Source organism: Opisthorchis viverrini (assembly GCF_000715545.1).
Source record: "Opisthorchis viverrini unplaced genomic scaffold opera_v5_468, whole genome shotgun sequence".
NCBI lineage: Eukaryota > Metazoa > Platyhelminthes > Trematoda > Opisthorchiida > Opisthorchiidae > Opisthorchis > Opisthorchis viverrini.
Genome location: NW_008752132.1, coordinates 111,427 through 128,297, shown reverse-complemented (window position 1 = coordinate 128,297; position 16,871 = coordinate 111,427). Strand labels below are relative to the sequence as shown.

The 16,871-nt window shown below is 44.8% G+C and overlaps 2 protein-coding genes across 2 annotated transcripts in view; one reads left to right on the top strand and one right to left on the bottom strand.

The window, feature by feature from the left end:
• Positions 1–826: 826 nt before the first annotated feature.
• T265_11285 (hypothetical protein) overlaps positions 827–16,871 on the top strand; it is a gene marked incomplete at both ends in the record, with an annotated part of 48,411 nt that continues 32,366 nt past the window's right edge. The window contains 11 exons of the mRNA XM_009177900.1: positions 827–860; positions 1,450–1,706; positions 2,925–3,021; positions 4,471–4,640; positions 5,464–5,721; positions 6,942–7,076; positions 8,643–8,814; positions 9,054–9,178; positions 10,194–10,781; positions 12,668–12,896; positions 16,138–16,328. Coding sequence (XP_009176164.1) covers positions 827–860; positions 1,450–1,706; positions 2,925–3,021; positions 4,471–4,640; positions 5,464–5,721; positions 6,942–7,076; positions 8,643–8,814; positions 9,054–9,178; positions 10,194–10,781; positions 12,668–12,896; positions 16,138–16,328 — 2,256 coding nt within the window. The remainder of the gene's footprint in view (positions 861–1,449; positions 1,707–2,924; positions 3,022–4,470; positions 4,641–5,463; positions 5,722–6,941; positions 7,077–8,642; positions 8,815–9,053; positions 9,179–10,193; positions 10,782–12,667; positions 12,897–16,137; positions 16,329–16,871) is intronic.
• The window catches only part of T265_11284 (hypothetical protein), a gene marked incomplete at both ends in the record, with an annotated part of 10,686 nt that continues 6,612 nt past the window's right edge, over positions 12,798–16,871 (bottom strand). Inside the window, one exon of the mRNA XM_009177901.1 lies at positions 12,798–12,875. Coding sequence (XP_009176165.1) covers positions 12,798–12,875 — 78 coding nt within the window. The remainder of the gene's footprint in view (positions 12,876–16,871) is intronic.

The following is a 16,871-nucleotide window of genomic DNA, read 5'->3' as shown; positions in this document are numbered from 1 at the left end:
TGGTGTTCAAATAGCCAGTGAAGAAAACCTTGTCTATCTGGAATGTGCAGACGACATCGTTCTCATGTTCGACGAGGCGGAGAAGGCGCAAGTATTCTTGGATAAACTAACCAACGTCATCCCGTCCTTCGGTATGCACTTTGCACCTACAAAGTGTAAGGTCATGCTTGTGGACGTGCAGTCACTGGACACGCCCCTTACAATCCAGGGAGAGGTACTGGAAGTTGTGGAGCGTTTTACGTATCTTGGAAGTTGTATTAGTTCTGGTTGTAGTGTGACGGACGAGGTGAATGCACGAATCTGCAAGGCTCGGTTAGCGTTTGCTAATTTGAGGCACCTATGGCGTCAGAATGGTTTATCCCTGAATCTGAAGGGACGTGTGTATCAAGCTACAGTACGGGCTGTCTTGTTGTATGGCTGTGAGACTTGGCCTATTCGAGCAGCGGACCTGAGACGTCTTCAGGGGTTCGACAATCGTTGTCTCAGAACCATAGCTCATGTGAATTGGTGTCGGCGAATCCGTAGTGAGGCACTTAGAAAGCGCGTTTTCGGTTGCGTAACGGGTACTTCCATTGAAGAATGTGTCCAGCAGCAGAAGCTGCGTTGGTTGGGACATGTGTTACGTATGCCGAACCATCGTTTGCCGAAGAGAGTGCTGTTTTCCATGCCCAATTCGGAGTGGCATAAACAGAGAGGTGGCCAACCCTTGACTTGGCAGAGGAGGATGAAGGAGATCACGAAACGCTTGGGTTCTGTCGGTGCTACTCACCTTCCAGGATGGGGACCGCGTGATCCTCACTGTGCCTGGTTGGAGACACTATAAGATATGGCTGCCAACCGATGTCAGTGGCGTTCTTGTTGTCAGTGTCTATCCATATTGCCTGAGTGAATGTCTGGAGGGGTAGGCACCTCGGAATGATTGTGTTAAGCTAACACAAAGTCCCCCCCTCGCCCACCTTTACTCTTTTCTTTACAATAAGGCTTTCAAATAAGTCATGGTTGTACGGTAGTGAAGCATCGGTGTTGAACACTGATGTCATGCTGTCGATGATGATGATGATTCCAAAAATGCCGCGCAAAAATTACTGGGGCATTAGTCTCACGACCTTACGTTTCATGTTACTCTGTTGCTATCCTCCGCAAATTGGCGCACCGTTTTGTGATAACCAAGCTGGCTTTCCCCTGACTGAGGTTGCAGAAGTGCTCGAAGGGCGCTATTCTGATGACTGGCGGTGATCGCTTTTCGTGATTTAAATTTCTGATTCCACTGACCGTCAGAAGCCATTCCAGTCTGGAGACGAAGGGCCTTTCTAAATATTGCCCCTTATAGGAGCACTATATGCCTCCTCCTTGGGCCAATGCGTGTCTAAACCAAGCCCCTCTCCCTAAATTTACTTCATCCATTGAGGCCAGAGTGACCTCTCTCGGCCTCGGTCTTCAACTCCATAGTCGGTATGTTGCTCGAATCTTCTTGCTTATCTCCGATACCGCGGGGCTTGGAACGTCTCTGGTGTAAAAAAAATCGTTCGGCTGTACCGCCCTTCCGGTGCCTGGCCGCCATCCCACCCGAAGGAAGCTCGAGGGATGAGATACTTCCAGGTTACCAAAGTCTGGACAGGAGAAGTCGAGAGGTAGAGGTGGGGTTCGAGCCATGGACCTTCCGGTCAGTAAATTCGCGCCCTAACCACTTGATCCATCTCGTCCTGGTGTGGTCACTCACGGAAGTTGAGTATGCCGACACTATCGATCCTCCTGGATGAGGCCATTTAGATCTATAAAATCTTCGCCAACCTGAATATTTATGCTGGAACCAAAACCTGATGGTTCCAGCTCGAGCGATCGATGGGGTAAATGAAGTTTTCTGTTGTGACCGCTGCGTGAGTCCCAGTGGACTGACGAAAGACAATCTTTCCATCGCATCGGGAAGACAAAGGCAACAGTTGCTAAACTACTTATGTGGCGTCGATATGATATTAGTAGGGTATGGCGAGCGGTACGATTTGTCCTACTTTATGGATCCGAGCGGTGGCTGCTGCGTGTAGCTCTTCGATATTTTCCAGGGAGAATAGCTACCTCAATAGAACAGCTAGTCACACTCCATAAGTTAGGCTTGTTGGTTCATATACTTCGTTCGCCAGTGGGCTGTTTGCCTCGGAGAACCCTCTTCATCCATCTCTTTGTTGAACAGAAGCGACGCAATTTGGTTAGTCCATGATTTGGTAGCGACGTGTGACAACTCTTCAGTATCAACTCAGCCGTCCCCCTAATGGAGGAAGGCGGACCCTAACAGATATGGCTTTGTCACGCAGCTACTGGCCACCTTGCATCAGAACTGTTGCTTTCAGTGCGTGGCTCCCTCAGTCCTTGTTTTGTGAACCAAGGAGGATAATTTTATTTCAGTTAACTTATTTGGTCATCGCCTTCAAAGCTGATGGGTGGCATGGTAACTAGGCACCTAAAGGGTGCCAAAACTGAACGATTATTTTTTCCCTCCATGACTGGGAATCCAGAAAACTGGCCTGTTTGAATGCAGGGAATAACCAAAATAAGGCTACTAGATACATGTAGCGAAATATGTTTCGCTCGTCTTTCTTCCATAGGATCCTGAGAACTACCATCTCTTTATCTTTGTACGACTTACAGACACTGTATGGCATCTGCTTTAAATACACCTATATAACCAGTATATCCGCTTGCTGTGTCATCCCAGCTGCCATGAGACGCATTGGCTGACTTGAAGTAATCTGCATCACGTAAGTTACGAATTCTGTTAACTGAACTGGTGCCCCTAGTAGTCTTTCCTCAAAAGCGACCTTATTTGAGTGATCGGGCATGGATGGAGTACATTTTCTCATTGCTGAGCTAGAGGAAGCTGCTTTGTTGCAACTGGTGAGTTTATCTAGCTACGTCTATGTTTGCCGTAGAATGCACGCACGGCCGATCAGCGAAAATTGGCGGAAGAGAGAATTCTTCAGTTTCGTTCACAAGCCCAGCCATATGACCTGTGTTGTGCAATTATGTGTAAGTACACGCTTGTCTTTGTCTACATATGCAGCTCAGTTTCATATGGTGCACTTTTCATTATTGTTCTGAGTTTTGTTAAACATTGTCCACTTCATTCGAGTAATACAATATGTAGGCGCATCTGCTAACGAATGATCTATTTCAACTTGCCGTAAATCTGCGTTTGGCTGTATAGCTGCGGACTGATTGATGTTCTTCTGTACTCCTTTAGTATATCATATCGATCTCGAGATTGCTCAGGGTTTTGGGACGCCAGTTCCTGACCGACAGACTCTTGATTCTAATCTACCCCCGGTTTTTATTGCTTCTGTATAAGCTTGGGCAACTTGCCTAATTTTTATGGATATCACCAGCATCCGGATGAGCTCGCTGTACCGATATCTCCGATCGGCCACTGCATGTACGGCGAGCTGAGGTGAGGCCGCCTCATGGGCTGATCTTATGTTTAGTCCACCGACATATGTTGTGGTTTTGATACCAACTTTGCTCGTTATTTCTTGCTTTGTCCACTTCTAGCCTGAGAATGGGACTCTATAAACTATCACGTTGTTACTTCCGTGAATAACTTTCTCAGAATATGTCCGAACCGCTGGAATTGACGGTGTCGAATCACTATTCTCAGGTTTTTTTTATGTCCCGGAAATGTTTACATACCACCTCGTTGAAGTGTCAGTCGAGCCAAAATACTTATGATCAAACGTTGCACCTGTTACCTTACAAAAAGCCTGTGGGTATTGTAGATTTCATAGTCGGCCAGCTCGCAATTCTTGGCTTGTGGTTTCGCGTGTCACTCATTTGAGCTTCCCAGAATACGTCACTTATTGATGAACTGAGTCCCGGGGTTTCCACCCAAGGAGGCGGTATTTGCCGACCCGGCTGAGTTGACTGGTTAGCTTTTTCATACTTCGTTGCCAGGTCATACACTAGGTTACACATGGTAGATTTCACATAAAACATGTCCGGGGAAACAAGCTAAGCCTGTTCGACTGAGGGCAACGAAATTTTGTTTATAGTGTTTTCATGCTGCAGTGTTTGAAGTGAGGCATAATATCCCTGACCAGAAGATGCACGAAAACTTGCTGGGACGGAAGTGATTTCCGGGTGCTTTTCTTGTTCACTACGTTAGTATTCTTGCGGTCTTGTTCTGGATGATAACGGAGTGTAGCAGGCTGCAATTGAGAAATATGGTTAGGCTACCAAAATTAATGTAAATTCCAGTATTCGTTTTGAGTTTCTAGTTTCATAGCGTGTACCAGCGCAGAGTACGTGCCTCCTCAGGCGTTTTGATCAGCTTTGGGGATGACCCATCGGTTTTAAAGCATCGATATTTAGGCAATTTTTTGCTTTTTTACTACAACCGCACTGGTCACCAACGATACAGATATGCTGAAATCTAGCACTAAACACCAAAAACTCGAAACCACAGTTCTACTCTTTTTATAACAGATCAATCTTCAAACGACTATCTCTTATATGAAGCTGGTCGTTGCTTGTCTCATGCTGTGGTTCGTGAATGGGACACGGTTTTTGCATCAGCAACTGGAGAATCAGTGAACCCGAAGGCAAATCAGTTGCTGTCTTTTCTTTTGAAATGGGCTGAACAGCGTGGTACACAGGTTAGTCCGAAAACCGTTGCTATTTGCAGTTCATACGAACATATACCCTTCTGATACTTCGCTGGTTCGATCCCATAAACCTCCAGTTAATTGGCGGGCGAGATGGCCCAAGTAGTTATAGCGCGAATTTACTGACCGGAAGGTCCGTGGTTCGAACCCGACCTCTGCCTCTCGGGCTTGGGCAACCTGGCAATATCCCAGACTTCGTGCAATCTTCAGCTGGCATGGTAGTTAGGCCCCGATAGGGTGCTAAGGCTGACCGATGTAACAGTTAACTTTTTGGAGGTATTTCTGCGTTGCCAGGCTGCTGGTCAACACTGCCTTAGTTCACCCGTGTGATGGCTGTGCGGAAAATAACCGAATTTCGAGAACAGCCAGGTGTCGCACCTAATGGTGCATCTTTATGTTATTTTTGTTTCATCTCCAGAACTGTTGCAGATGTTCTGTATCAGGAACCTTATATGGTAGTCTGGTTTCAGTCAACGAGTCTGTGACTCAAACTCCCCGCTGGCTTTTATACTGCTACTTTATTGGATTTGTGTCAGCTGGCAGTTTCTCGGTGGTCGAATTTTTTTCGCATTTAACGGTGGATTGTATCATTCTTATTTTATTACTCTGATTTTGAGCCATTTCTCTGTGATAATGGAGTTCCGTAGGTGATCACTCTATAATGTGTTGGTTCGAGGTTTGTCTTTCAGTGGCATGCACATCACTTTTCCACGGGCCGACGCAAACCTGTTTGTAAATCCACACCATCTATATTTCGTTTCTTATCCCTCCATCTTTACTGCATTGCTTAGTGTTATGTTCTCAAAATTTTTAGGTTTCTGCAGCAGCTCGTCAACAAATTCTTAGGGCGGCTGGGGCCGTCGTGAAACGAGCGGCCTCTGCATTCGCTGAGCAAGTTGCTACCGCATGGCGTTCGGAAAATACAGCCGCTACACCCACTCGGGTCGTCCGTCCCCGCGTACTAACCCATCCTCCTGACGACCCTGGTCCACCTTGTGCTCTTCTCATAATACTGATTGAACACGTAGAACAGCTCCTACGCCCTGTATCGTCGGATCAGTTCGAATTCGGAGTATGCTACTGTTTTCGTGATCTTGTCTCTACTTGTTTTGTTTCAACGTATCCTCGTGTCTTGAAAAACCTCTGCACGTATCATCTACCAAACAGGGTTTAGGAGTATGCAGCCTTTTTCTAATGCATCCCGTCAGTTTCAACTAGAGTGCTGACTCCCTCCATTTAGTATCAAGCAAAGCCGATCGTACTTGCCACTCCATCACTACTATTTCATGAAGTCCGAAATTAGCAACTCTAAACAAGTGTTTAGTTAACTAGACAAACTCATTATTTATAAGCTTATTTGGTTTTAACGGAAGACAACTGACCCTCAGCTAGCTCTCTCGGTTATGATTAGGTCCTTTTTGTTCATCTGCTTTTCCAAGATTATCAATAAACTTAATTGCGTATCAGTTATGACTGAAACCTAAAGCCTTCTTCCTTACTTTTTGATGAGGTCCTCGAAATGTCCGTCCATACAGGACCTCTGTTTCGTACTTGTGATTGTGACGCCGATTTACATAACCTCATCGAATCCGTACCATTCGATCCTGGTATGTCCCTTCATAACCAGAGATGAATTATTGGTTTAGACTGTATCCGTAGGCAGCTACCGGTCACGTTCCAACCGCTTCCTATGACAGATGTCGGGCGAATTCGTGTTTTGCGTATTAGCAGATAATCGTTCTGCACTGCTGATGAGCTCTAAGAGTGGAGCTCGCTGTCAATCTATGTCAACGGAATGACCCCGCAATTAGAGACGCATCGGTTTCATCACTTCACAGATTGTTCAGTTCTATGGATTATCCCAAAATGAAGTGACAGTGAGACTCGTTTGGTTCTTTTGGTGGGTGTGCCTTTATCTCGGCAACCCAATCAATGGTGGTAGGTGAGATGACATCCCAAGCTATTCATTTGACGCCATCAGAGTGTAACAGGTGCGCGCAAAGTGCAATCATGCTCATGGCGCTCTGTGTGGTTGTCAGTTCTTTGAAGCCTGTTCCCAGTTTGATTCACTGCAATCTAGAGGTTCAAATTTTGCTACCGTTACTCCACTGTGTTACTAAGTGCTGATCGATCTTACATATCATTTACGTGTTTCACGTCCCATCTTTGTGGGTGCTTATCCTACACGTGTTTCTCGTTACAATGACCCTAATGGTAGTTTTTGTCAATCAAGTTATCACGGTTTGTGTTACGTGTGCTGTTGATGATATCCTCAATGATGTTCATTTCCAGGCTGAGGCCAGTCAACGCTGTCTTTTGGGTTTGTGTATCCTCTGTGCTCTGTTGGATGAGTTGTCAAACTCAGAAGACAGTACCCAAATGAACCTCGTGTTAGAAGCGCACATTTTCCTCCGGGCACGCTTTCAGGTAATTTCTTGTGTTTTGAAATTGAGCGTAGCTCCAGCTTTTCTAAACCGGCACAGAAGCATGAGTGTATTAAGGCAAGTAATAATGGCTAAATATTCCCCCTTAATCTCGACTGGTCAATGTCCCGACCCAAAGAGTGAGTCAATATTTCTACCATATTGAGCGGCTGAATCATTCATCTCATTGGTTTTTCATCAATAGCCTCCCACTACTTAATCAAAGGAAGACAAAATCTCTTGATTATCTTCATAACGGAACTTCTTGCCATCCTGTATGCTATATCTAATGCAAAAGACCATCAATATGCTTGTGACTAGGGGGTACTTCATTGAGTTTCCACTTCCAGCAAGTTTCACAAGCATATGAGTTCAAATTGAACCTTTACTCAAAATGGTGTTCAAATCTGCTTGCTTTTCTCACACCCCTTAGACTACGCCTACCTGATTGGTCCTGGACGGGACAAAACTGGTAGTTGGGTCGTTTGCGTAATTTAAGCGACTGTCCCACACTATTACTGTTAAAAAGGGACGCTTTTGTACCTCTGATTTATTTTTTAACCCTTTAATTGTAATGATGTGGTCCGATACTGTAGACTCTAGACTGAAGTAGTTGGAAAGCATAATTGAAGACCAAAGCTCACTTTCGCGAGATGCACACTGCTGCTGATTGCCGATAAGCTGAGACAGCTTCACAGTGCTCCTCGGATTTTTCAGCACATATTGTTGGGCGAAGTCTTGACTGAAAACCTCAAATCTCCACACTGCGGCTGTCGCCTCTCTAGACGGAAGCCACGAGGCGGGACGCGGGAAGGCAGTTGATATGATCCTGTTGGATAATCCGTGACGCTTATGAATCAGATCTACTGCCTCTAACCCTTGGCTATCCTACTGTGGGCCCCTCCTTACTTTTGTCAAACATGTTCGTTTCTGCGGTGTGATCACTGCCTGCCCCACGTCATTACTCTTAACGCGTAGCTCTTTATCCCAAGTTCTAACGCCTTCGGCCAACAAAACTGGCAGCTAGAACCACCGTGCGATCTATATGAGATTTACAGCAGACGATGAATATAGGCGTGCCAAAATAATCAGTCCTTCGTAGGTGTTGACGTTCCACAATTCAATCCATGCGTTCGTTGCCCTGGAATAACTAATTCAACAGTGTCACTTAAGTGCATGAACGAATTACTCATTGACGTGTTCACCGACCTTGAATTTCGTTTACGATATTGGTTTACAGATATTGTCAGTTCACTGTTTGCGTGAAATAATGAATTCACCCCAAATACGTCTCCAAGAAGCGGAACGGGAAACACTCATTGTTCGGGTGGGTACAAACACATTACGGAAAAGCCCACAAAATCTTATGCTTGAACGTTCTACTGACCTTAAAATTGCAGTTCGGTCCCGTGGTAACCAACCACCGTTACAGGAAACGGACTGAAACTACTGGTGTAATAACTGAACACTGTCGTTATGCCATGGGTGGTCTAGTAGCGATACAATTCACATCATATTTACCTCCCCTAACCGGATTAATATATTCATTTGTGCGTTTTTCCCTCCCCAGGATCATGAACTCTTGCGTCTGTTCCACTTGTTACTCTGGTTGATTGACCGGCTACTCCAACACTGGGCTCACACACCGTTGTCTTCTTTGAGTGCAGAACACAATGAGATTATCTTCCGGATTGTTTGTTGCATGGACAGTATTATGTCCTGGGATTTCCTCCCCAGGGAACGTGAGTTAACCTCCTGTCTGATACTTCCCTGCGTGAAATCTGTTTGCTGTGGGCTCATCTGCCATGAACACCGTCTTTTGTTTCTGGTTGATTAGGTAGTGAAACGTTTGTTACCGTTTGTATGTTTGTTCTCTGCGTCGTCAATTTTTGTCGTATTTATTTAATATGTTAAGGTTATCTTGGACAGTCTTTGCTGATGCTGGTTTTCATCACCTTTTCATCATCTTTTCTAAACACAGTTGTCGGGTTCTACGCAGCCAGGCCGAGGCGTTCTGACCACGAGTCTTGTTTCAGACCGAGTGCCAAATGGTCATCTGTCTTTGGCTCGGAGGCGTTGCCGTCTACCATCCTACTTTTAATAAAGGTAATCACAGTTTATTACTTTTTTGTATTCAACTATCAACCGCTGTTCATCGTTTAATCCTCCTGAGGGACACCGGTATGTCGATTGATGAGAATATTTCCTCTTGACAGAGGTGGTACATAAGCTGTCTCCAAACCCTCTTGCGGTTGGCCGATTAGGTTAGGTTTTCCCATGCTTTTCACAACCATTTATTTTCAGAGTTTGATCAAGCTTTCCTTCCAATTGAAATGCACTATATACCCGCGCATCAACATGGAGCCTTTGTATGGTGTTTATCAGCTATCACTGTCTGGGTTTTGATGGAGCATTTTTTGTACCGTTTGGCCCACTTTCAGTGGTAGCTGCACGCTCAAGCATTCTGCAGCAACAAAATGGCTGTAACCTTGGTAAAATTACTGGTCATCGAGTAATCATATGTTTCCTGCCTTAATGTTTGGCTCATATTGTTCCACGAGGTTTTGCTAATTACATAGTTTGGAGCAAATCGTCTATCAGGTCCAGCCAAGACAAGGAACAACGCTTTGTGCCACAGAACAGTGCTGCAGCGGCACCAGTGATATTAGTAATTTAGTACATGTGGGTCATTGGTGAAGAATATTGCTGTGTAAGTGGGAAACGAAGAACATTCACTGGACAGGTCACTGCTTTGAGAATAAATTGCAAAGTAAGGGTTGCATCGAGAAAATGCCCCTTCATATACGGGAGAACTTATCCCAGGAGAGTGGCATTTGTTAGCGTGTGATGGTTCTAATAACCCCTTTGATTCATTCAACTAAGAATAACAATGCCAGTTGTGACTAGTTTGCTGACCTCCATTTCGTAGACTTTTGAGAGTATACTCTACCCACTGAAAGCATTAATATCACGTCTTCTATGTTTTCAATATTGTTACGTTTGTTCGTCCACCACCCATCATTATATCGGTTTCTGTGCGAGGATGAGGTACTATGCTAGAGCTGCTCAGCTTTCAGCTCACTTTCAATCACCGAATATCTGCTTACCCTTATTCTGCTAGCTTCATACGTTTACTCGAAGTTCTGATATACTGGGCACTCGCACGCTGTGCTGTCTATCACGCCTCTCCGCGATGACTGGACCACTGACCGACCCGGTAACTAACCTCTCTGAACTTAGCGAGATCGGATCCAATCAAACAACAACTTGGGAAGATTATGGCCTTGTTTCATCGTCTGCGTGCCGTTTTCACATCCTTACATGTATGGACAATCTCAACTTTTGGCTGATGGACACCTCCAATGACATATCCAACGCATCCTCTGTGCTTTCTGCCTTTCCGCCGGAGCAGCAATCTTTGCTCACTCAGGAGTGTTCCAAGTGCCTTGCTAATCCCCTCCATATTCCACGCTTACCGTTAGATCAATTGTCCCCATATGAACTGCCTATTTTATCCGAACTGACACAAAACATTGTGCTGCGCATCTCCAGAGCCTGGGAGCCCGTGAGAGTGGCGCTCTCCTTGCCTTCGTCGTTGGCCGCTGGATGTCGGTTGAATAGTGATCCACAGAGCATTTTTCAATACGCAATCATGGCATTGGTTGTTTTGGATCGATTCTTTATCCGGATGTATACTTTAATCGTGCAGGTGAATGATTCTGCAATACTATTTCATTCCAGGCGCATGTTCTTTGTGTCGGCCCCTAGTTACTTATTTTCATAGATGTTTAGCGTGACAAATGACGTACCCAGAACGGAGCTACGAAAGCTCGTCAATCGAACACCAAAGATAGCGTCAGCCTACCAAATGCCGGTTGCACCTCGCATTGATGGAAGGAGTCTTAAAATTAATTTTGTGGTAAAGCAAAGAAAATCAGCTTGGGAACTAAACTACCAGAGAAACCAATTCACATCAAAAGACTTTAAGGGTTTCCTTCTTGGAAAAATGTATAATAGAGGTCCATAGACTCCAGGGTTGAGGAAGCCCGTGGTTCTTAATCGGCGATGTACGCGACGCCGCCAGAGCATTTACTGCCTACTGCTCCAGTTCCTGCCACTTAGTTTGCTTTTTTATATGCAGTAAAACCCTTCAGTGTCCCTAGGTGTGGGGCCTGTTCAAGTTTTTTGTAGACATAGGTCTATTTACTTGCTGGTAATCAGTCTTTTCATCCAGGAGAGAATAAAGTGCGGCGAAACAAGAAATTGTTCATAAGGTTGATGAACACTCTGGACAGTCCATCACCGGTTCCGCCCATCTTGAGGCACATCGGTTAAGTCTAGTCCCAAAATTTGAAACAATCTCGTTTCCCTACTTGAACGTTTATTGCAGCGAACACTCGTTTACAAAGTACGTGAATGTTCTTAGAGACCCACCTAAATCCCAGCTGAAATCCTCGCTTTTTTAACTGAATGTGCTGCAAAAAGACGGCCTCATTATTCATTTGAAACAGTGCCCAAGATACCAAAGCTAATTGCAGCAGAGTTCCCCGTTAACATCAACGTAACTTGTGAATGCACCATATGTAACTTCTCATGTTCGAGTTGAAAATAGGGTTGATGGAGATTCGGTGACTGAGCCCATTTGGTGAGCCTCGAAAAACGGCGAGACAGGTAGTAGACAGTCTGGAGTCTCCATCGGCAGCATTGCATTTCGTTGCAGCTCAAACAGGCATTGGCCGGTTTGCGGCAAATTCATCCGAAGATTATCATTAAAGAGAGATTCAGCTGAATCACTGAATCTCCCATCAATGGTAGTAGGAGGGCAGGATTGTTTTTTTTCGAACTTGATGGATGGATATCCAGACTGAAGTGTGTTTGCATTGTGTTCAGCAACAAGGCAATGCCATGTAACCTTAATCTCCTCCTAAAAGCCATTGTTTTCAATAAAATATTGAAGGCAGTGTTTCAGGAACCTCTCATGTCCGACTTGAATTATACCTGTTGTCGTTCAGAGAAACCCACCCGGAATATAATTATACGCAGGCAAGAGATCCATTCATTTGCTCCAGTAACCTACTGAGTTGGCAGGTATTATCTCACTTCACGTCCTAACTTCATTTTCCTCTACAGAAGTATTGCGGGACTTGCAGCTCTTTCGGCGTGGGAATGGTGGAGTCATGTTTCCGTAGTTACTGTCACGTATTACAACCGTATTTGTATGCCACAAGGATGCATTAATGTCCCAGTGCCCTAGCAACCTGACGATTCATCTACAAGTTGATTAGTTTGGGACAATAGTTGAAGAGTCCGCAAGCCATCTCACCGGAGCAGAGATTTTGGACCATGCCTAATATTTCTTGTCCAGCTCAACAATGTCTCTAATTATGCTGAGAATTCTAAGGAGCCAATGGAAAATTCTAGGCTCTCTATACGCAATGTCTCCCTTATTGAGGGGTTTTACCGTATTTGTTCCTCACTGAAAATTATGAGCGATCTTGTTGCTTGACGAAAACAACAGCTGGTTGAAAGGGACCCAGTATATGTCTGTTGGATGCTTTTTCTCGCAACCCTAACTCCATTTATCTTCACTTCCAGTGCCTTCAATTTATGGCCCGATACTCACCAGATCCTGATGGTAGTGAAAAATCAGCGCACGAAGCGGTAGAACGTCTGTTCAATGGGTGGATCGATATGGTTGAGTCAATCCCTTCGGTGGGTCGTAGTTTCACCGTAGACGGTAACTTCTCTCAATCAGATTGTCTGGGTACATGCGCAACGTCGCATCTTCCAGTTCCACTGACCACTGGAAACCTGAAGGAGCAAGGTGAGACCAAAATCCTCACCCATCCTTTGTTAAAGAATAGAACTTCAGCGTTTGTTTTTTGGCTACTTTCTCAGCGACATCTCATTCATAACCACTAATCGTTTTTATCTTTTGTTATACGTCCACTCCCAGTTTTCGGGTGAGGTGCCTTAGGCGTATATCGACCATATGGTACTAAAAACGGACAGCAGAACACTCATACTGCCAGGAAGACACTTATAGTGCGTATGGTGACTGACGGAACGCTATTTATATGATGACTGAAAACTCCTCAACAGTTCCAGACCGGTTTCTTCCTTCTTGAGTCTGATCAGTCAGGCACAGTCCCTCAGTTTCCATCGGCCTCGTGATCTACTTGAGCCCAAATTGTACACGATTCACGAATTATACTCACTTGCAAACCAATTTGATTATAACGAGAAATTCAACCGAATCTCATCTGAAGTATATCATAAACGAGCGGTTTAACTAAGACTAAGCTGATTTGCAGATCAATTACGACTGCATTGCTTCGACAATCGGATTCGTAATTCAAACTTTTGGGGCATGCCAGTTCCGCACTGCTACTGTATCACCCGGTGAACCATACACTGAAGTGTTCGATGCGGAGGCGTGTGTTATGAACTAATCCACCGAGATCACACTGCCATTTTATACCTGCTCACTAAATGTTATTGGCCCTAACAACTCATGTCTGCATTTTCTAGAGATAATATAATCGTTCAGCTGTAATACCCTTTCGGTGCCTAGCTCCCGTGCCACCCGGAGGAAGTACGAGGGCTGAGATACTACCATGTTGCCGAAGCTTAGATGGGAGAATTCGAGATGCAGATATCGGGTTCGAAACATGCTTATTCCGGTCAGTAAATTCGCACCCTAACCGTGGAGCCATCCCAGGGGCTGCTCAGCTGCCCAGACGAAGAGGGTTTGGTTAATGGAGGCTGCTTGTTTTAATTCATACGTTTCACTGTAAACCCACTCGGGTGTTGACTATAAGTGCACGTATGAAGACTTACCATCTCACTGGCCTACTTTCAGCACCCTGAAATTCGCATATTTGTTCTGTTTAAACTCGTTATACTGGTCTGCTGGCAGACAGACCATGTATTTATCCTGTTTTTACATGGGGTGCTGAATAAGTACAACAGAAGAAAACATGCCTCTGATGTCATTGTCTTTCCTCATACTAGTAGTGTATCCGTACGTCGTAGCTTGTACTGGTGTACCGTAGATAAATCGCCTGTCGCCCCCATACGGAGTTGAGGGGCCAGCATTCGGCTCAGGATTCTTCTGTAGCATTCTAGCACCGATTCAATCAGAAGAAACTAGCCAGGATTGAGGCACCGTGTACCGGACAAGTACTTAAATGGCATGGGCACTTAAATGCTTTTAGGATGCAGCATGTAGTTTGTTTCCTCATGTCTACAGGCTTTAAAAGCGTCGATGTCCCTCCGAGATCTCTTCAACTGGGGGGGGGGGAGATTTCATATAAGTCTAAATGATAAGGGTGCAAAAGTTGCCTTCATGAGGTGGTGTACGGGTTGTTTCCAGAACTCCAGACGTAATCAGCGATGCTTCTTGCTCTCAAGAAAACAACCGGCAAGATTTGTATTCTTAGCAAGCCTGTCGGAGATCACTCCATCCTTTGATGCAATGCCCAAATTCGTCTGGCATGGCATGCTTCGCGTTATTACAGGCTCCCTAGTAGACTGTCAACTTCTTCTCTCATCTGGAAGTTGTGTTAACACGTGGATGCCAAAGATCGGAATCACTTTCTCCAGTTCGTACCATCTGGAACTTCAAAACGGCATAACACTTGACCTAATGAGTCTTTACAATATGAATTGCCTTGTTGGTTGTAAGCGTGACTTGCGAGGCCTCTTTGGGTTTGCAACAGCTGGCGTTGAGGAATGTTTTGTAAGTTTCTATCTCAAAGCCTGGGTATATGGTTGCCTCGGAATCCCTGTTTAAGACCATGCGTTATTTTTTCTTTTCCAAAATGGGTTTCGCCAAAAGAACTTCTTGTACATCATTGCAATATTGACACTCCGTTGCTGGTGTTGTGGATGACCTAGCACCGAATAATTCTAAACAGTAAGTGGTAAATTCACTTTGACTCGACCTATTTGAACTGTGCGGACCTCAGTAATATAGGTTAGTCAGCTTTGGGCCGCGATTGCGTTTGGTGATCAGAGTACACTGATCTACAGCTTTTATGTCTAAGTGTTCGGTGATCTCCCACGTCCCCCATCGATTCGCCAGTATGTTGGCTTGCTTTTTGACATAAGCAATTTATGCTCTAGCTTAGTTGGAATAAAACGTTATTTCTGCCGTCATCATTACATTTACATGACCTGGAGAAAGTTCCAGTAAGGCCTGGTGAATCTGCCAATTTTTTTATCATATGATATGACTGGAAGCTAGTTATTCAGACTAAGCAATTTCAAATATGACAATTGTTCTTAAGCCCACGACAGCCTATTTATCATCTGTAGTTTAGTGATCACGGAGGCCAGTCTCACATGGTCTTCAACGTTAAATTGGCAGTCTGGTTTTTAACAAATGTGACGAAAATCCAGAAATACGAAGATGTGTCGTGGAGAAAACCTGATCGGTACTTGGGTCGGGTGTGGTTGGAAGTCGGATCTGAAGTAACGAATTCTATTGAAACATCGTGTATAAGTGGAGTGGTCCGCTGGCCACAAGAGTTAAGTTCTGAAGAGAGCCTAAGGTAGCTCCTGGTTGGGAACCACTGGGTAAGCTGAACAAAATTTCCCATTCCTTCATTTCTGGAAGCGGAGTGCATACGGCGACTTGTCCCGTAAGGTTTACACTAAAGGTTTTATGCAGACGACCGCTATGTTGTAGTTAGGCCTTTGAGTCTTGTTGAGGATCCTAATCGTCCTGTCTATCGTTGGGTATCCTGGCAATACCCTGACTGCCATACGTACTCGCTTGCCAAACTGGACGTCGCTTGATGACAAGAACCTAGTCGAATGGTTATATGAAACGCTCCTCCCAATTATACCTTCATTTTTCTTCATTATTACCCCTTACTGGTGGTCATTTCTTTGTATGCCATCTAGTGCTACCCATGATTTTGGTAAAAGTGATAGTAATGTATTGCCGTAATTCATATTTCAATAAGATTAGACATGTAACACTTCAGGACTGAATACTTCATGCGTTTTGTTCAATCAGTCGTCACATGCTTCCTGTTTCTACGATTTCGTTCATGCAGAGGGACAAGCACATCAGATAAGAACACTTTTACATGCAATGGAGTCCAATATTGGTCAGCTGCGAATTCGCCTGTTTCAGTCATATTTACTGTCGAAGTTGGGTGCACCGTTTGGACTACGACGTTCAACGCAAGAGTCAGAGGCGGAAATTGATTTGGAGCTGGACGAGTGTGATATGATTGCTTCTGAAGTAGGTCCCGTTGTTGATCCCCTCCGTTTAATAGGCAGCCCCCGCTAGATTTGAGTTCGGAGAAATGCACAGGGGCTAAGATACGAAGTTGTGGCACAGGAGGCTGATGGCTCAAAACCGTCAATGTATATCGGTAGGCCAGTTCTTGGGCATTATATGGCTGGTGCATCAGAGAACCTCAGCATCTGAATGACTGAGTGGACTTACACCCCTCTCTGATCGAGTCGGTATTCTATGTGTATGTTTGCCTCATCCTAACGGATCACATACACCACATTTCTTTATTTCTGTCCTTATTATGCCGGTGTATATAAATCAGTGCCGCACTGATTCATGAGACTGACCAGTACTTCGGCCAATATTCCAACTCCATCTACTTAACCGCTCTACTTATGGTTACTCGGCTGATCTAACAGTTTACATCGATTGTAAGATCCGGACGGTTAAGGACCTCACAGGACGATTGCGACTATTAGATTATACGCAGTTCGTAGCCAGTAGTCAATAGGAGCAGACAGACGTGGGGCAGTAGATGATATATTG